The sequence below is a fragment of the Staurois parvus genome, unplaced genomic scaffold (genome assembly GCF_062004578.1).
Source record: "Staurois parvus isolate SC_StPar_1 unplaced genomic scaffold, SC_StPar_1.0 ptg000436l, whole genome shotgun sequence".
In the NCBI taxonomy this organism is placed as follows: Eukaryota; Metazoa; Chordata; class Amphibia; order Anura; family Ranidae; genus Staurois; species Staurois parvus.
In genome coordinates this window covers 6,820,284-6,838,358 of record NW_028318232.1, presented here as the reverse complement: position 1 = coordinate 6,838,358, position 18,075 = coordinate 6,820,284, and the positions used below count along the sequence as shown (strand labels likewise).

The window sequence follows — 18,075 nt, the reverse complement described above, 5'->3', positions numbered from 1 at the left end:
TAAATATGAGGGGTGTTCTAGTCAAACCGGTACTTCTGCGTTTCTATAATAAAATAACAAATGTCAACAAAAGGATGGAAACTGCATTTCTTTTTCTACATACTCCCCTGCTGCATTTATACACTTATCCCAGAGTTTTAACTAATGTCTGGAAAGCTTCAGCATAGAAAAAAATTTGTCACCTAAACCATCCTAGGACAGCCTGCTTCATTTTGTCGTCAGTGCTGAAATGCTGACCTCCAAGGAACTCTTTTAGGGATCCAAACAGGTGAAAATCACTCGGAGCAAGGTTCGGGCTGTAAGGGGGATGTGGCAATACCTCCCAGCCAAGTTGCTGTAATGTACATGTAGTGCAGTGAGCAGTATGAGCTCCTGCATTGTCCTTAAACAGGACACCCTTAGTGATCAAACAAGGCTTTTTTTTTCCACAGATGCATATGCACATCACTCAGAACATGACAGTAGTATTCACTGTTAAAAGTGGCACCAAGGGGTAGAAAATCCACATGAATACCGCCATGTTCGTCCCAGAAAACACTTTCCATCACTTTACCTGCAGAAACAATTGTTTGAAAATTTTTTGGTGTTGGTGAGTCCACATGCTTCCACTGCATTGATGCTCGTTTTAATTCCAGAGTGAAATGATGTGCCCAGGTTTCATCACATGTAATGATGCAATCCAGAAAATACTTGCCTTCCCTGTCAAAACGTTCCTTCAACGCAGTGCAGACTTCAACTCTTCTGTGCTAACTTTTAAAAAATGCAAATGTTGGCGAATGATTGTGTTCACCGTTCTCACAGAAAGATTCGTCTCTTGTGCAATTTCACGTCAGGTTATGCGTTGATTATCCGGGATCAGACGTTCCATGCAGTGAATATTCACAGGAATCATTGCTGTGCGCAGGGAACCACCACGGCCATGTGGCCATCTTTGAAACATTTACACTTTTCAAATATCTTACTGTGACTAAGCACCTCATCACCATACTGTGCTTGAAGTCTTCTGTAGATATCCGCGGGTTTTATTCCTTCGTTGACAAGAAACATCATCATCACATACTGTTCCATGCACGCATGAACACTGTTGTCTGCCCTGTTGATTAACGGTCTCTGGACTAGCCCAAAACGTGTGCTGCCTATCAGTAATAGGACACACTTGCCGCTTACTACTGCATGTAGTACCTCCATTCTTGCATCCCTTTTTATATCTGTAAAATTAAAAGTCCCAGTTTGACTTGAATGCCCCTCGTAGCGTTTCGAAAATTAGACCTCAGTGTCCCTCTGCTTTTGGGGAACAATACAATGTGTGCAACAGTAGGGCAGAAAGGAATAATATGGTTGAATTTTATGTGTAAAACTGTAATTTACTACTGGGTTCAGTAAAAATGTGTACATTTTCTTTTATTCTGTGTGTTGTTTTTTTGCGCTAGTTTTTCTGCCAGTCCCAGGCTGTCATGCCAATCTATCCTGTGTCTTAGTATAACAGGCAGGTGAAGCCTCCATCAATCAAGATGTAACATCCCACCCCCATTTAGAGGACATGGAGGAGGGAGTGAGCTGTCATTTATCAGAGTGTATACTCCCACATGTGTGATTCTATAGTCACATTAGCTACTAGGTTTTTTGCAGAATATACTAAACAAATCTCACAGTGACTGAGTATGAACAGCATGTAATACAGCAATTGATAGTTGTTTTTTTTTTTTTTTTTTTAAATAATGTGGGATTAATGACACTTTAAGATAACTAGAAGACACATTAATATGTTAGAATAAAATGTCCTTTTCACATTAGTTTAATTCACTTTCTCCTCTGCCATATGAATTCTAGTGTGTGGAAAAAGAGGTATTTAAAGGAAGTCTAATTAGCTATGTAACTATGCAGGCTGCCATTGCCAGCTTCCTTCCTAAAATGTTATTTGCCTGGCTGTCTGGTTTCAATACTTAGTAATGTGTCTTTAACAAGCATGCAGCCATTAAAATAACTCCTTGTTTGTGCACTTTTTATGGATTAAAATTAAGTGGTCCCTCTTGATCGCTTTTAGCTTCGGTATTGGTCTGCCTTACTTGCATTCCTTCTGGCCAATAAAGCTACCAGTAAGAACGATGATCCAATAGGCATATGGCGGTGGCCAGTATTTTCAGGATGTGTTTAGACTTGCAATTCTGGGCACTAGGGCTGCTAAAGAAAGCTTTCAAAGGCACTGTTTAGTTATTACATTGTAATTCTAATGCTTATTCAGTATCATTAAAGTGCCTACATGTATAGTGTTTTAAAAGCACACTAAAGTCAAAATTGAAAATCATCCTTCAGATGAATACAGAAGGCATAGCCTATGCTTTTTGTGCATAGTAGGGCTTTCATTCTTCCTTAGTCCCTTTTTCACTAATCTGGTTATGTGAAAATCCTTGTTTAGTTGCTGCTTCTAAATATCCATTGAAGGATTCTTGCTGCTTTTCATTTGCAGAAAGCATGATGTAAAAAAAAATATGCCAGAACCTTAGAAGCTTTTCACAGTCACCAGATTCAAAACTGCAAACTAGAAATATGGAGGCTGCCATTTCCTGATCACTGCTGAATATACTAGTTGCCTGGCTATTATGCTGATGCGTTGGTTTCAGTATTTTAACTTGCTTGTCAGAGCAAGTCACAGAGATTACAAAATCTGACTCTTCTCGTACTTTCATTTACCATATCCTTCGTTTGTGTTACTGACTCAGAATCAACCATAATCATCCAGCATTCTTTAAAGAGGCTGGCAATGGCATCCAAAATGTTTTTCTTAGAGCAGGTGTACATTAAGGGGGATTTGTGATGCAGGGAGCGAGAATTTACAAAGCAGTGGATCACAGAAAACCTATATTTAAGTAAAATGATTGAACGTTCTGATGTTACCACAGCTGCAGTGCTTACTCGCTGAGGTTATTGGCTTTAATTACTGGAATTGCTTATTGGTAGATTCTAAATGGTTATATTGATAGGAATGGAGTGATGTGAATGAGAAGGTTACTTTGGGCCAGTGTGTTCAGAAATCTTAACATCGTGGACTTAGTGAAGGAGACTTGCTGTAAGACTAACTATTAAAAAAAAAAAGAAAAAAAAGATTACTACTTTTTGTGGTTTACATGATGTGATGTTATACATAATTATTCATTGGACACTTAATCTTTTACATGCATTCAGGCAGCAGCACCTTATTCCATGCATTACTTATCAAATGCCTAGAAAAACAAGTGATGGCTATCTGCAGATGTACTCCTCGGAGGAATACACCCCCTCGGTTTGTGGCTTTGGTGCCACAAAAAGAAAAACTTGATGAGGACAATATACAGATTAAACCCCCAGGTAAGTGGTCAAAGTAGTTTGAACCACTGACATTTCTTTCACAGGATAAGAAAACAAAAGCCGTGATATTGTTGGTGATTAAAGTGCTTCCAATGGGGTTTTGATCCTGAACACAAATGCATTAGAGCAGTGGCTCTGCCCTGCCAAGGCTGCTCTATAGTGTCAGTACAGCACAACAGGAACCTTAAATGATGATGCTAAATAGAGTGGCTCCAATATTGTGAGCACAGTATGAGCTGGAAGGTGAGGGGACAATCTATTTCCACCTCTGATGCTGTTCTGCAGTATGACCTGGTTGCTTCCTGCTACCGGAGCATTGTGGGAGAGGTATGGACAGTCATTCATACCAATAACTGGAATTAATGATATTTCCGATCTTTGCCCTGTGTTTCTGTGTATCATGATGGAGCAGAGGTTTGCAGCATAGTGGTAGACGGGGCAGAACTTTCTGTTGCAATTCTTTGAAAATGTAAGAAATTTATTTTGCTATTATTAGTTATTCAAAGAAGGAATAAAGGGAGGGGTTATATGGCATGGTTAGTGCAGCACAGAGGGACACCAAAGGGCTTGGGGACCTGTATCACTGTTGGTTGTTCCATATCATAGGCTCAGTATTAACACAATATAATAGTAACGCTTCTCTCTGTGTAAAAGCAGTATTCTTTTTGCAGCAGTTCAGTACATCACCTGTTTACTCAAAAGGACATTTCTACAATCTGGAATGTGAGCTTTTCTGATTGCAGAGCTATAATTCTGATCCGTCATAATCCAAATTTTCAAAAGGCGAGGTTGACGTTGGTAGCATATATATTTCTCTCTCTACATTTTTTCTTTAGAAATCTATACATTAGCAGGATGCATGATAGTTAATATATTCAATTTCAGGTTTCAACCTCATTTTTATTCCATTTGCTGATGATATTCGTAAAATTGGAGGTACAGAAAAAGTTCCTGCCGGAGATGAACAGGTGGATAAAATGAAAGAAATTGTGCACAAATTGAGATTTAAATACAGGTTAGTAATCATCTGTTGCTACTTCTGTATAACACATTTATGTAAGACATGTTGTCAATTTACTGGAATGGGACTTTTAAAGCATATCTAAAACTAAAAACAAAAATGCAATATATTACTTTGTGTGGGTTGTGTTAGTTTTGTAAGGCTTATTTTTAATTTTTTAACTGGTGATCAACCAACAAGATTTCTGTGAGGATCAACAGTTATTTTCTTACTGCTGCCTACAAGAGGTTTGTATACTGGTAAACAAAAAACAGTGACCAGTCCAGTATAACAACTCTAAAATGTAAACACTACTTCTATGCAGGAAAACTTTTACTCCAAGTGGAAAAAAAAACACAAAACTTATGCCACTAGCACTCCACTGGAGTATAGAGCAGACATTTAAAAAGCTGCAGTGCAGTGCAACAGAAGTTTTATAGTGGAAAGCCCATCCAAATATGTAAAGTTATATTGACGCATGCTGCATATCGCAAATGGAGTGTGTTCTGAATGCAGTCTGAGTCGCACAGGAACGCAGAGTGCATTCTTGTGCGATGCAGAACGCACTGCATTTGCAATCTGCATCGGTTGTCAGTACAAAGTTAATGGACACCCTAAATGCATGTCATAAGCTCCATATGTTTGCCTGCACCTGCCTACACCCGATCGTGTGGTACTTTTGTAACATTCAGTCCGGTTGCAGTACTGCATGCACTACTTTTGGTGCAGTGCGATTTTAGCACATTCAAAACGAATAGGCTGAAATTGCACTGCATAGAACTGCAAGTGAATCGCACAGGAACGTACTGTGTGGGCATGGTGTGAACCGGCCATTAGGGAAATTGAAGTTATAAATGTGTGTCACAGAAGACACAATCTATCATGGTGAGCCATTACTGTCTTATGATAAAACAAAGGCTCTAGCCAGAAAAGTAGCCCTCTTGGCTAATGGTCATCAGAGCCACCTTTGCAGGTATGCTAGGCGGAAAGACAGTTAGCCTGTCTCAGTACATCTGGAACTGATAACTTGAAGATCTCTTTGGACCAGCAGGCGGTCACAGCTGTGACATCACAAATTGTCCTGTATTGTGAAGACACCAAGGGCCTGCCCTCAACCCAGACCTTTGTAGTGAAGAGATGAGCAAAGGAAATTTATTTAAGTACTTGCATCATCCGACCAAGCGGTATCTGTGGTGAAAAGGCAGAAAGTTTGCTGAATCACTATCAGTCTGCAAAATCCCAGAATAAAGGGATACACTATGTACAACTACATAATGCAGGACAAAGCTTTGAGTATGTTGGTAAGATGCCATCACTTCTGGTGGTGTCTGCACATACAGGTCGGCTATCTTTTGAGTTGGTTTCCCTTTCTTTGCACATACTAAGGTTCAGAGCAGCTTTCTGACTGGCAGTTGCTCTCCAAATGCATGACCATATAGATGGGTATGTGAACTTTGCAATTGCCATCTTTTGCATCCCACCATGAGTCGTGAGCTTTATAGTTTGCTAGGTTGTTTGGACTGGGAACTTTTTATCTTATGTGATACAGTGCCTGCCGCCATTCTAGCTGACTGCACTGCTGTCATTGAACATCATTCTTTAAAATAAAACACCCTTAAACCTTGGATTTGGACTGGAAACCTCATCCCTTTGTGCAACTTTACTTGTTTGGATGGGCTTTCCTCTATAACTTTTAGTGTGCTACACTTAAGCGTTTTATAACCACACTCAGAATGCCACTGTTTTTTGCTGGAGTCCTGGAAGAATGGAGACCTTTTTCCTCTTCTAAGAAAGGTTTACAGTTTTTACTAGCTATTTTTCCTTGTTTTCTACAGTCAGATTTTCCCTACATAACCAATTAAAGTGGTAAAAAACCTTAATGCAGCTTTCCCTGTAGCCCCCCCAAATATGTACCTAAGCCTGATCTTATTCCAGCGATGTGCACAAGAGTCGAGGCTCTCTTGCTTCCCATTGGTTCAGATACAGCAGCGGGGGCCATTGGCTCCTGCTGCTGTTAATCAGAGCCAGTGACTAAGGGGGGGCGGGATCGCTGTTCTGAGGGCAAAGCTTGTGTAAACAAGCCCTTATGATTGTTGGGCACACTTATCCCCATTTTCCATCTGTTTACTGGTGATGCACTTGATTAAATTAGGTATGTTCTTGCTTCGTCTCTTGTTCTCGCCATTCAGCATGAGGTAACCACTGCTCCTTACCACAAGCGACACATGGATTTTTCTTGCTGTAAACAAAAAGTGAGCTCTGGCCATCTTAAAGTGATACTAAATCTAACAACATTTTTTAACCTTAATGCATTGCTTACATTAAGGTAAAAAGCATCTTTAAGTTCCCTGTACTCCCCCTTACCTGTGTGAAGGGGAAGAGAGGGGAGAAGGAACCAGGGTCACCAGTGGGGGACCCGAGAAGAGGAGGGTCGGGGCTACTCTGTGCACTACCACTGCACACAGCAAGTGGTGTATAACATGTTTGTTATTTTAATTTAAAAAAAAAAAATCTGCCTTTAGTAACACTTTAACCATCCAGCCAGTTTGTGACTACCCAAAGCCCAACCTGGTACCCTCAGCTATGTAGTCTCCCTTGCAATTCATGTCGGCTCCCTAGCACACGTGTAGCATTCCTGGTTGTAACGGGTCCCCCCCAGTTCATGATCCATTCATGGCTTTGATGCTGGCTGCAGTGCTCCCCTCAATGGCATGACACGAACAGCCTGGAATGTTTGCTTGAGTCTTTGGAGCCTTCCTTCACTCCATCAGGTGTGGTCCCCTCCTCTGTTCTCTCTCAGAAGGATTTCAGTGCAACTATGCAGGATTTCATGGGACATGAAATTGCAACTCTGGTTGCTCTGGTTGCTGCAGAAGCTGTGCCTGATGAAAAGTCTCAGAAATCCTTAATAGATGATCTTGCCTCTGAGACGTTTCAGGCAGCTATCTCTTGTTGACGCTGTTTGCGCTACTTTGAAAGTGAAAAAGCAGCCTGCGGTTTCTATCAGTACTGCGACCTGTCTAGGATCCCTTAAAAGCCCTAAAACTACCAAGACCGTTTCAGTGCACCACCTTGGCTGGCCCTATACCTGTCTAAAAACACGAACAATGTCCATAGAGGATGCATCTATTTTTAGGAAGAGTATTTCCAAAACCTTGTTTAATGGCTGGCCCTGCAGTCCAACCTACCTTGGCCATGATGCTAGTCATGTCAAATTCTATTAAAAAAAGAATATGGTCTTAAGAAGAGATTCTGTTTTCTTCCAAACTGATCCCTCTATGCAGAGCTGTTTGAGCTCATGCCAGCAGCTCTAAGCTAATGTGTTGCTGAGTTAGTAAAAATCACTTGTCTTATTTCCTGTATGAGCATTCTGTTATAGAACATTCAGAGGACTCCTTGATTGAAATGCTGGGCTGCAAAACAGGCATGCAAAAGAATCTCTTTGGAGATGCCTTGGACACCCTCATCAAGGATTTCACTCAGGGGAAAAGCATTCTTCTGCCTCATCAGAAGACTAGGCCTCAAACAGGAAAGATTAACTCCCCTTCTGAGCCCAATATAAGTTCCTTTGTTTATTCTCAGGCCTTACCTCTAAAGCCAGACTCAAGCCCAGTGCCTAATTCACAAAATCGCAAACCATTGGCTTTCCAAACCTGTTGACAAATTCTCTTTATCATAAAGGGCTTCGTCACTTTCCATTCTGTGGTGGGGTTGTCTGTTGGCCTTTGTGGATAAGATACATTTTCAGATGCCAGCAGGAGGTGGATTCCATGGGTGACTGGCTAGAGTTGCACTCTCTGTCCCCTTCCCGCTTCAGGTCTTCCAGCCTGCCTGTGTCTCTACTTTGATTAACAGATTTCCATGCAGCCCTTGCAGATATTCTGGATAAAGGGTTTATCACTCAATTTCCTACAGCAGAAAATGTCAGTGGTTCTACTCCAACTCATTTTGAATCTCAAGATTCTAAATATCTTCAGTTCCTGCCCAAAATTTCCTATTCGAATCTGCCAGGTCTGTCATAATCTTCCTCCATCAGGGAGACTTTCTAGGTCTGTGGACATCAAGGATGATTACTTGTATGTCCCCATTCTCATTAAAAAGCTCAGGGGTAGTGTGATAATCCAGGTAGGCAGTGGAGTGCTCTTAGATTGCACGGATTATTTTATGAAATCAGTAAGACTGTTATCAGAAGATATGCTGCACTTATAAAAGATCACCTTCCAGGAATTGATTACCCTCACTGACAAAGTACTAAAAGAAGGCACTATGACCAGTAAAGAAAAGGCTTTCCTCTGCCTGGACTTTTACAGTACACCTTACTTTTACCATCTCTCCAAGACCCACAAAAATCAGATCAGTCCACCTGGGAGGCCAATTGTGGCTTATCAGATAGTGGATTTCTTCTTACAACTGTTGGTACCAGCCTTACTGGCTTATATTGAAGATTCAGCCCATGTATTTGTTCTTGGCAAATACACATGGGAGGAGGACTGTTATTGGCTATTATTGGATGTTACCACCTTGTACACCGCCAAGTGGCCATTCTAGCGCTGCAGTATTTTTTTGCCAAGGATGATGGCTTAGATAGTCATTAGGCCAACTTTCTGGCGGATTTAGCAAGTTTAATTTTACATAATTAGTACTTCTTTTTGAACCAGCCCTATCTTCAAATTTCTGGCAAAGGTATAGGGCCTAGTTTTTCTCCTAGTTATGCCAGTTTGTTTTTGGGGAGGGTGATTGCTCTACTGGGAGGATCTTTTTTCAGGGCGAATAGCCCATTTAATAAGCATATAATTTTTTATAGAGGCTACATTGATGTCATGATTATCTGGCAAGGAAACAATAGCGCTATTGATGTACGTATCAGCTATTGTACTAATAATCCTTTTGGCGCCAATTTCACCCCTGTGATTGATAAAGGGAGGCTTATTTTTTTAGATTTGGAAGTATTCCTTGATTGAAAAGGTTTTATTAGTTCCATGACCCATTTCAGGTCCATGACAGGCAATTCCTACTTTCACCAATTGTAATGGTCATCAGCCTGGTTGAAAGAGCAACATCCCCTACAGACAATTTTGTATGATGAAGTGAAATTGTAGCACAATAGAGGACTACACTTTGCAGCATAATATTCTAAAGCAAACATTTCTACAAGAGGATTATGACCCAGCATCCATCGATCAAACCTTTAGAAAATACATACAGATGTACACCATCATAACGTATACTGGAGGAGAATTGGATAAAGAAGAAATGAAGCTAAAGGGTCCACTATTCATAACTGTTTAATTCCTGATAACCTGGCAATAAAAAGTATAGTTTGTAACAAAGGCATTCTGTTAAATTACCCCAAGTCACAACAAAAGTTGTTTGATAATCCTAGAATAGTTTTCCAGAAAGCCAGAAATAAAAAGAACATTATAGCTCCTAGCAGATTGAGCAACAAAGAAATTGTCCTGAAAGGTGACATCCCCACTTTACTGTTGATAATGGGAATATACAAGTGAATATGAAATTACAGGATAACCCGAACTACTCCTGACTGTCCCCTCCTAACACTTCTGCTTACTAACCTATATAAGAATCTATTGTCAGCCCGCTCCAGTCACGTGATCTGCTTCCCTGTGTAAACCAACACCACTGCAGGGAAGGGGAGGGAGCATGACCACAGATGGGACATAGTAAGCCTATGGGTGACGTCACCACTCCAGGCTTTACTAGCCGTTTAAAGCAAAAGGGTGCTAAGGATGATATTTAATTATAATAGGTACCCATGTCCCAAAGACTATGTAAATAAAAAAATTAATTTACGACAGAACAGACTTTCGTGGTACCACCATAGACTTACAATCAATAAAATTTAAAAACAATGAATTTTATTGCAAAAAATATATAAAATCATACAATTCTCATCTTCAAAATATCATATATATTATTCTCTCAAAACTGGACTACTATTATCATAATCAGGGTGCTAATAGGGCATCCCAACAGGTGGCATAAACTCGAATATATTTAGCCATCTCTTCTCAACATGTTTTGCAGTGTCCACCGCTTTCTCAGGAGTATTTGAAAGATTATATTATCTGAAAAGACAACCAGTGTGAAAATAATGCACATACAATAAAAACATATGAAAACACCAGTTAAAACCTTCAGTTGCTAACTGTGGCTTACCCAGCGAACCCAAATTGGCCAGTGACATAATGCAGCAACAAGGTCAGATCCCCTGGTGGGTGCGAGAACAATGCACAAGAAGGGCCGATAGCTATAATAAGGATCAAATTGTAACAATATTATATCAATATTAAACAATGTCAGATTTTCTATAAGAAACTCAATCCAAGATGTATACACATTATGGCAACTGGGTTCCTCAGGGTACCCAAAAAGGCGGTGGGCAAATTATTTGGTCCAGGAATATAAAGGTACATAATTTGTTCTCACAAAAAAATATATAATAGTGCCGCGCATATCTCTCTCTCTCTCTCTCTCTCTCTCTCTCTCTCTCTCTCTCTCTATATATATATATATATATATATATATATATATCTCAAAACATCCAGACCATGTGATTATAAAATGTGAATGTCTACATGTTATGTGCAATTAAACCATGGCAACATCTAATGTTTGTGTAGTATTATGTTCAGCAGACTGTGTTCTTCTATTGTTGTGACTTAGATGACGTTCAGAGCACATTTTATGCCCAATTCATGCAAAACTCCACGTAATCCCAAGGGGTTCACATACTTTTTCTTGCAACTGTATATCTGCAGAGGTAAAAATATAGATATATAAAGGGCCATAAACATTCAACCAATAAATACACGCACATATGCATGCATACTATATCAAGGAATGCTCCAACAGCAGCTACATGGATCTCGCCTTTTGAGTAGAAAGCTCCTGTTCCCTCCATATATCCACAGTAAATCAGTCACCTCTATTACCATGCAGCAGCAGCGCAAAAAATGTTAGTAAACTACCTAGAGCCAAAATCAAAAAACAGTAGCTATGAATCCTCTGACAATTGACCTACATCCATGGTCCATAATCCACAAAAGTATGGTTGCAGCTTCATGTTCTGGTGGCCCAGGTGGCTCCATAGTGCATTTGTAAAGATAGAATTCATCTGTCTCCTGAGCGGCATCACGAGTGACACTGTGGTTGGTGCATGCGCAGTTTGTGATCGGGTCCGGTGACGTTACCCTCCACTAATGATTGTCAGGCCGCCAGGCCGAAGCAGGTAATTAATGGGATGATTTTCCCCTAGGCTGTGTGGTTGCTTCATGGCGGTGGGCAGGTGCAGTACAGGTGGACATTTATGGGTAAGCTTCAACCATACTTTCGTGGATTATTGACCATGGATGTATGTCAATTAGATGATTCATAGCGTCTATTTTTTTTTTTTTTTTACTATGCTACATTGCTCCCACACCTGCCTGGCAATCTGACCTTGTTGCTGCGTTATGTGCACTGGCCAATTTGGGTTTGCTGGGTAAGCCAACCTCTCCTATTGTCAATGGGAGGTTTTAACTGGCGTTTTCATATGTTTTTATTGTATGTGCATTATTTTCACACTGGTTGTCTTTTCAGATAGTATACTTTCTAAAATACACCTGAGGAAGCAATGGAAACCACAAAACCTGTTGAGAAGAACTGCCTAAAACCTGTTGGGATGCCCTATTAGCACCCTGTTAATGACAATGTTAATCCAGTCTTGAGAATGTAATATATACAATATTTTGAGTGTGAGAATTGTATGTTTTTATATAATTTTTGTAATAAAAATCTTTTTTTTTTTAATTTTATTGATTGTAAGTCTATGGTGGTGCCATGAAAGTCCGTTCTGCCTAAAATTAATTTTTCCTTTACTCTCTGTTGTTGAAAGCTCTCTCTTCTGCCCTGTGGTCGCTGTTGGCTAACACAGAGGCAGCCATGTGACCAGACTGGAGCAGCCTGAAAATAGGTAAGTATACACATCTTTTTTTACACAAGTTAGTTAGCATAGGTGTTAGGAAGGGGGGAGGGGATTGTTTTAAAAGTAGTAAGGGTTATTGCCTCACCTACAATTCTGGATTGAACGAGGGGCGTCCAAGTCAAACTGGGATTTTTGAGTTTATATAATAAAAGAACAAATTTCAAGGAGTGGAAACTGCGTTTATTTTTCAACATCCTCCCCTGCTACAGTTATACACTTATCCCAGTGTTTAATGCCTGGAAAGCTTCGGCATAGAAAGATTTGTCAGTATGCCTGAACCATCCTAGGACAGCCTGCTTCACTTCATCATCAGTGCTGAAATACTGACCACAGAAAGATTGGTGCAGTTTCATGACAAGTTATGCGTCGATTATCCAGGATCAGGCATTCCACGCATTGACTGTTCCCAGGAACGACTGCTGCGGGTTTAAGAGCACCACAGCTGGGATCGTCGCTGACAAACGTACAGCCGTCTTTAAAACATTTACACCGTTAAGATTTCTTACTGCGGCTGAACATCTCATCACTGTACTGTGCTGGGAGTATTCTGTAGATATCCGCTGGTTTTACACCTTCGTTCACAAGAAACGTCATCACCACATGCTATTCCATGCATGCACTAACACTGTTGTCTGCAATCTTGATTAACAGTCTCTGAACCAGCCCGCAACATGTGCGCCGCCTACCAGTTATAGGACACGCTGATAGTACCATCACGCTAGTATCCCTTTTTTATACCTGTAAAATTGGTCTGACTTGAACATCCCTTGTACTATGTGAGTAGAACTACCATATGCTTACGGGTACGCTTTGGGGAACACAGAAGGAATGTGAAAAAAGGGATCTTGAAATATAGTGTCTCCAGACATTTTGCTACACACCACAACAAGGATATCGGTTTGCTGGGCCTCTTTGCTATTCAAGCTATCCTCCTTCCATACAGGATGGGGTGGGATTTAAAAGGTTATGTGTGCAAGGGATCTATTGAACTTTCCAACTACACAGCCTGCACCTTAGAGGATTAAAATTAATAACTGGATGGTCAAACAATTTAGTTTGGGTCTTGTGATATAGATTATGCGTATGGATAGGCAAATTCCCTTGATGTGCTATTGATGTCTCTTCTTCAATTAAGAAATCTATGATTTTTTTTTTTTTGATAATAGTTTCCATGAGATAAAGCATTTGTATTCTCAGGATGATGACTATTGCGTTATGATCCTATGGTATTTGGCTGTAATTTGTTATATACCTTCTGATCACTTGATTATCCAATAGTGTATTGGTAACCTCCTAATTGCATTGCCTCTCGCATTGTCTGTCCCTCCAGTTGCATATCTAGTGGGAATGGGCTTTATGGGTAGAAAACGAGATATTAGCCGCTGTGTGAATTTTCACATAGCATTAGTATGATGACTACTGCCAGATGATCTTATAATGTATGGCTGTGTCTTGTTGGATACTTCCTACAGCACTGATCAATGAATGGCTGCCACTCTAAGTATATTATTTGTCTAACAATTTGTGTCTAAATATCAGGAATGGACACTGCAATTAAGGTCCACTCAGGAAACTATCACAAGAATGCAAACCTCCAGGTTGTTTTCTATTTAAGTTCAGAAAGTAGTCCGAGATGCAGGTTGACCTTCTTTGTTTGTTTAAATCTTGGGAGGTTGGCATTACCCTTCCCCATACATATCTTCATACACTCATATCATACATCTTATTCCCCTCCAGAGTAGTGGTTGAGCACTGATAGTTTCTGATATTCATAGAACCTTGGTTATAGGTTGATACATTTAGGTCATTGGACACTGGCAAAGTTTTGGGGACACACTCCCTGAACATGTCCTCTATATTTTTACGTTTTAAGTAAGTTTTGTCCTAAGGTGATGGACCTCTTCTCCCTTATGGAGAAATCACTCTTTGCTTAACTAGTTTATTATATATGCTTCAGATTCTTTAGTCCGTTCTTCAATCAATTCTTTATGGTCTTCTAATACATCAATAGAAGCTGTGCATGTGCATAGGGTTTGGTGCAATCTCGATAAAACCTTATGATGCGTACCCACAGTGCAGTGCATGTAGTTAGCTGCAGGGTGCTATACTGATTCAGGGCTGTGGTCCATCCCTATGGAACGCAGACCCTTAAGAGGTTTTTGAGGGTATGCCCACCATGATGGGTGAAGCCTGGACCCTATAAAGGAACCAGTGACATAGGCAGGTAAGACAACAGGTCACCCCATTACTGTAGTAACTTGCTATACACATTCTGGTTACATTATTTGTGTATCCTGAATAGTTTGCATTTATACATTAAAACTATGGGGGGTTATGTTTGAAACTTAATTACTTTATACAGTTTACATTTTTAAAACTTGGTGTTAAAATTCAGCTTAGTCTCAGGTGGACCAGGTTTTACATCACACCGCAGGTCACACATTTTATTGCCATTTCCACCTAGAGCCCTTTTTAAGGTATTCAGTAGAGCCCTTTTTAAAGTACTCAGGCACTTCCTCCTGACCTTTTACTACAATAGCTTCACTTTGGGATGGTCACAGCTGGGTTGTGTGTATTCCTTCTCAGACACACTTGCCCAGTTTCCGTATTCTACTCCATGAGTATCCCACAGGGGAATACCCTCTGTGATAGAAATGGCAGAAACCAGGAGAAGGGGAACCAAAGCAAAAACTTAGATGAGCATTGGCTCTACCAAAGTCCTGCAAAACAGTCAAACCACTCAGTGTGACCATGCTTCCCTTACAGCAGTCTCAGCATCCGATTCTAACCACTACAATTTCTTGGAAATGAATAGCTTTAATACAGCTATTGCTGTCCTGATCTCAGAAGCACAGACTCCTTCTCCACCCTTCTACCCGAGGGGATTCCAATATGCCTGATCTAGGAGAGTTAGACATATAGGGGAATAAACAGGACCTAGATGGATTGTTAGAGGGGGCTGCAGACTCCTATACACCTGATGTTACAGTTTCATGCAGTATGCTTGTCAGTGTTGATATGCTCAATTCTGCTGTATGCAATAGCCTCCCTCTGTATTGTTGTACTTGGTTTTCCTCCATCTCACCATACCACTTTGGGTACTAAGAGACTTGCTAAGTCTAAAGATCTTTCCCTTTCATGCATAAATAGAATGGACAATCTATGACAATTGGGTCAAGCCAAAATAGATTTTTGATCCTCTAAGAATCCTTGCCAAGCTCTATTCAATGGAAAAAGTGTTCACAGAAGGTGGACTGTTCCACTAATAGACCATGTCATCTTAGTCTTAAACTACCACCTTACTGTAACTATTGAAGATGTTCCTTAGGTAAAAGATTCTGCTGACAAAAAGTTTGAGAAGCTGTTAAATGCAATGAACAACCAACACAATCCTGTATTTCAGGACAGTACTTGACTGAGCAGTTTTAAGCACTTAACTTCTGCATTGCTCTTTTGTGTGGATATCCTAGAAAAAGTCATGACACAATCCTCCAGAATGACTCCGATCTCTGTTCGTAGGTTTAGAATCTTGTGGCTCAAAGCCTGGACAGCTGAAGCTGCCTGTAGAGACACCTCACCCCTATGACCTTTTGAAGGAGGATGTCTCTTTGGTAAGACACTTGACAAATTCATCAAATATGTTACAGGAGGAAAGGTGCTCCTTCCACAGTAGAAGATTCCAATATCCCCTTTTTCAGGGGCTTCTAACTCCTCAAAACCCAGAGCACCTCCATGCTGTACTCAAGATTCAGCTGCTAAACCAAAATTCAGCCCTTCCATTCAGCACAAGACTTTAAAACGCAAAATCCACCAATTCTTTCCTAAAGCCCATTTCCTAAAGAAGGGGTGTGGTCACTCTAGAGTTGAGGGATGTCTGTTGCAGTTTTCCTTTTTCTGGGTCACAGATATCACAGAAGTGTGAATTCATTTGATGGTTTCAAAAGGGTAAAAACGTAGTTAAACTCTACCCCCTCATCAGTTTCTTTTTTCAAACCAGCAAAATCTTCTGAAGGACAGTCAGATTTGCAGAATGCCCTGGACCATCTATTGTCGCAGGGAGTGGCTCTTCCAGTACCTCTGGAAAACTATAACAAAACCAAACCTGGGTATTTGTCCTGGACCTAAAATCCCTAGACCAAGTACCTTTTTTAATTCCAAAGTTTTGCATGCTGCAAGGTCATTGGTTGCCTCTCTAAGACCAGGGAAATGCTTGGAATCTGTAGATATCCAAGATGCCTATCTGCATATTCACATTTACTTACCTCATCAGTGCTTTCTGCACTTTGTAATAGAAAACAAACCTTTGCAGTTTGTCACACTACCATTTGGCCTGTCCTCTGCTCCAAGCGTATTCTCAAAGGTACTTCCACCCCCTTCTTGCCCTCTTAAGAACTCAGGGCATGCTGGACATAGGGTATATAGACAACGTTCTTTGGAAGGTCAACAAAACCAAAACAAGTGGAGAAGAAAATCTAACCATCCAGATGTGTGCCAACTAACTTTTTCAGTGCTGTCACTGTAACCTAAACTGCATACAGATAAAAGTGATGAAGAACCTAGGTATAAAGGACCCTGTCTTGAACAGAAAGGGGTTACGCACCATGAAAGAAGTGGATTCACTCGGATATAGTGTCAATTTCAAAGTTTATTTGTACAAAATATCAAAATATTTCTCATATTTCATAAATTATTAAAAATCAAATTTAAGCACAGTGCCTATATCCCACCAATAACACAATTGTGTAAGAAAAAAAAAAAACCTCCACTCATACCTTGTTCAAATATTTTATTGGGTTTTAACCTCCCTAGCGGTATGATGATTTCAGACTTTTGGTGCTGAAAGCGGTACCATTATTTGCATGGAAATATGTAGTTTTTTTATTGTAGCCTGTAATTTGTAGGAATAACTCACTGAAATCTGTCCGAACAAGAGTCTATTAAACATCCCGGGTATGATAAAATTTGAAACACGAAATCATAAATTATAATTTAATAATCATTAAAAAAAATATAATAATAAATTTAATTCAATAATATAATCAAACCAAAAACACTGAAATTTTAAATAGAGCGCCAAGTTCGCACATCGCTGAGCAAAGTCGCAAAATCGTTTTCAGTGTCTGATGACGAATTTCCACACATCACTCAATTCTGCAAGAAGTTCTGATTTACTATCGCTGTTCTCTAGCTGGTCTAAAACCACTTTTGACCTAAAGGGACGCTTTTTGGACACCATAGACTTTTCTCAGTTTCCAGGCAGAAAGAACAGACAAAATGCAGGCAGGGCGCAGGACAAAGCACTCGGGACACAATGTATGTGAAATGGGTTGAAACAGCAATGTTTCAACCCATTTTTTAAAATTTTCAAATTTCCCGCCGCCGATGCCTGTACGTCCCGACGTCACAGGGACCAGAACACAGAAGCCGGATGCCGGTATCAGCCGGAGGAGATGGCCGGGGACGCTGCAGGGGACACATCATGGGAGCTCAGGACAAGGTAAGCTCTGCAGGGACTCCCTATGCAGTGCCGCATGGTAAGCCCGAGTGTAGCTCGGGGTTACCGCTTTTGGTACTGACATTTTACCCCGAGCTACACTCGGGAATACCGCTAGGGAGGTTAAAGGTGTAAGGCATACAGCGATATGCAAAATACGTTTACAGTAAAGATCGAGTATTAAGGCATGAGGCCTAATGGCCAACAGTAAAGGTCCGACTATTGTAAACATAGAAGAAACCACAATGAGTA

At 40.4% G+C, this 18,075-nt stretch overlaps 1 protein-coding gene across 2 annotated transcripts in view; it reads left to right on the top strand.

Moving 5' to 3' along the window:
• Positions 1–18,075, top strand: part of XRCC6 (X-ray repair cross complementing 6) — a 223,278-nt gene that overhangs the window by 130,069 nt on the left and 75,134 nt on the right. For both annotated transcript variants that reach the window (XM_089687719.1, XM_089687718.1), the window contains exons 9-10: positions 3,184–3,345; positions 4,231–4,360. In XM_089687719.1, the coding sequence (XP_089543845.1) occupies positions 3,184–3,345; positions 4,231–4,360 (292 nt within the window). The remainder of the gene's footprint in view (positions 1–3,183; positions 3,346–4,230; positions 4,361–18,075) is intronic.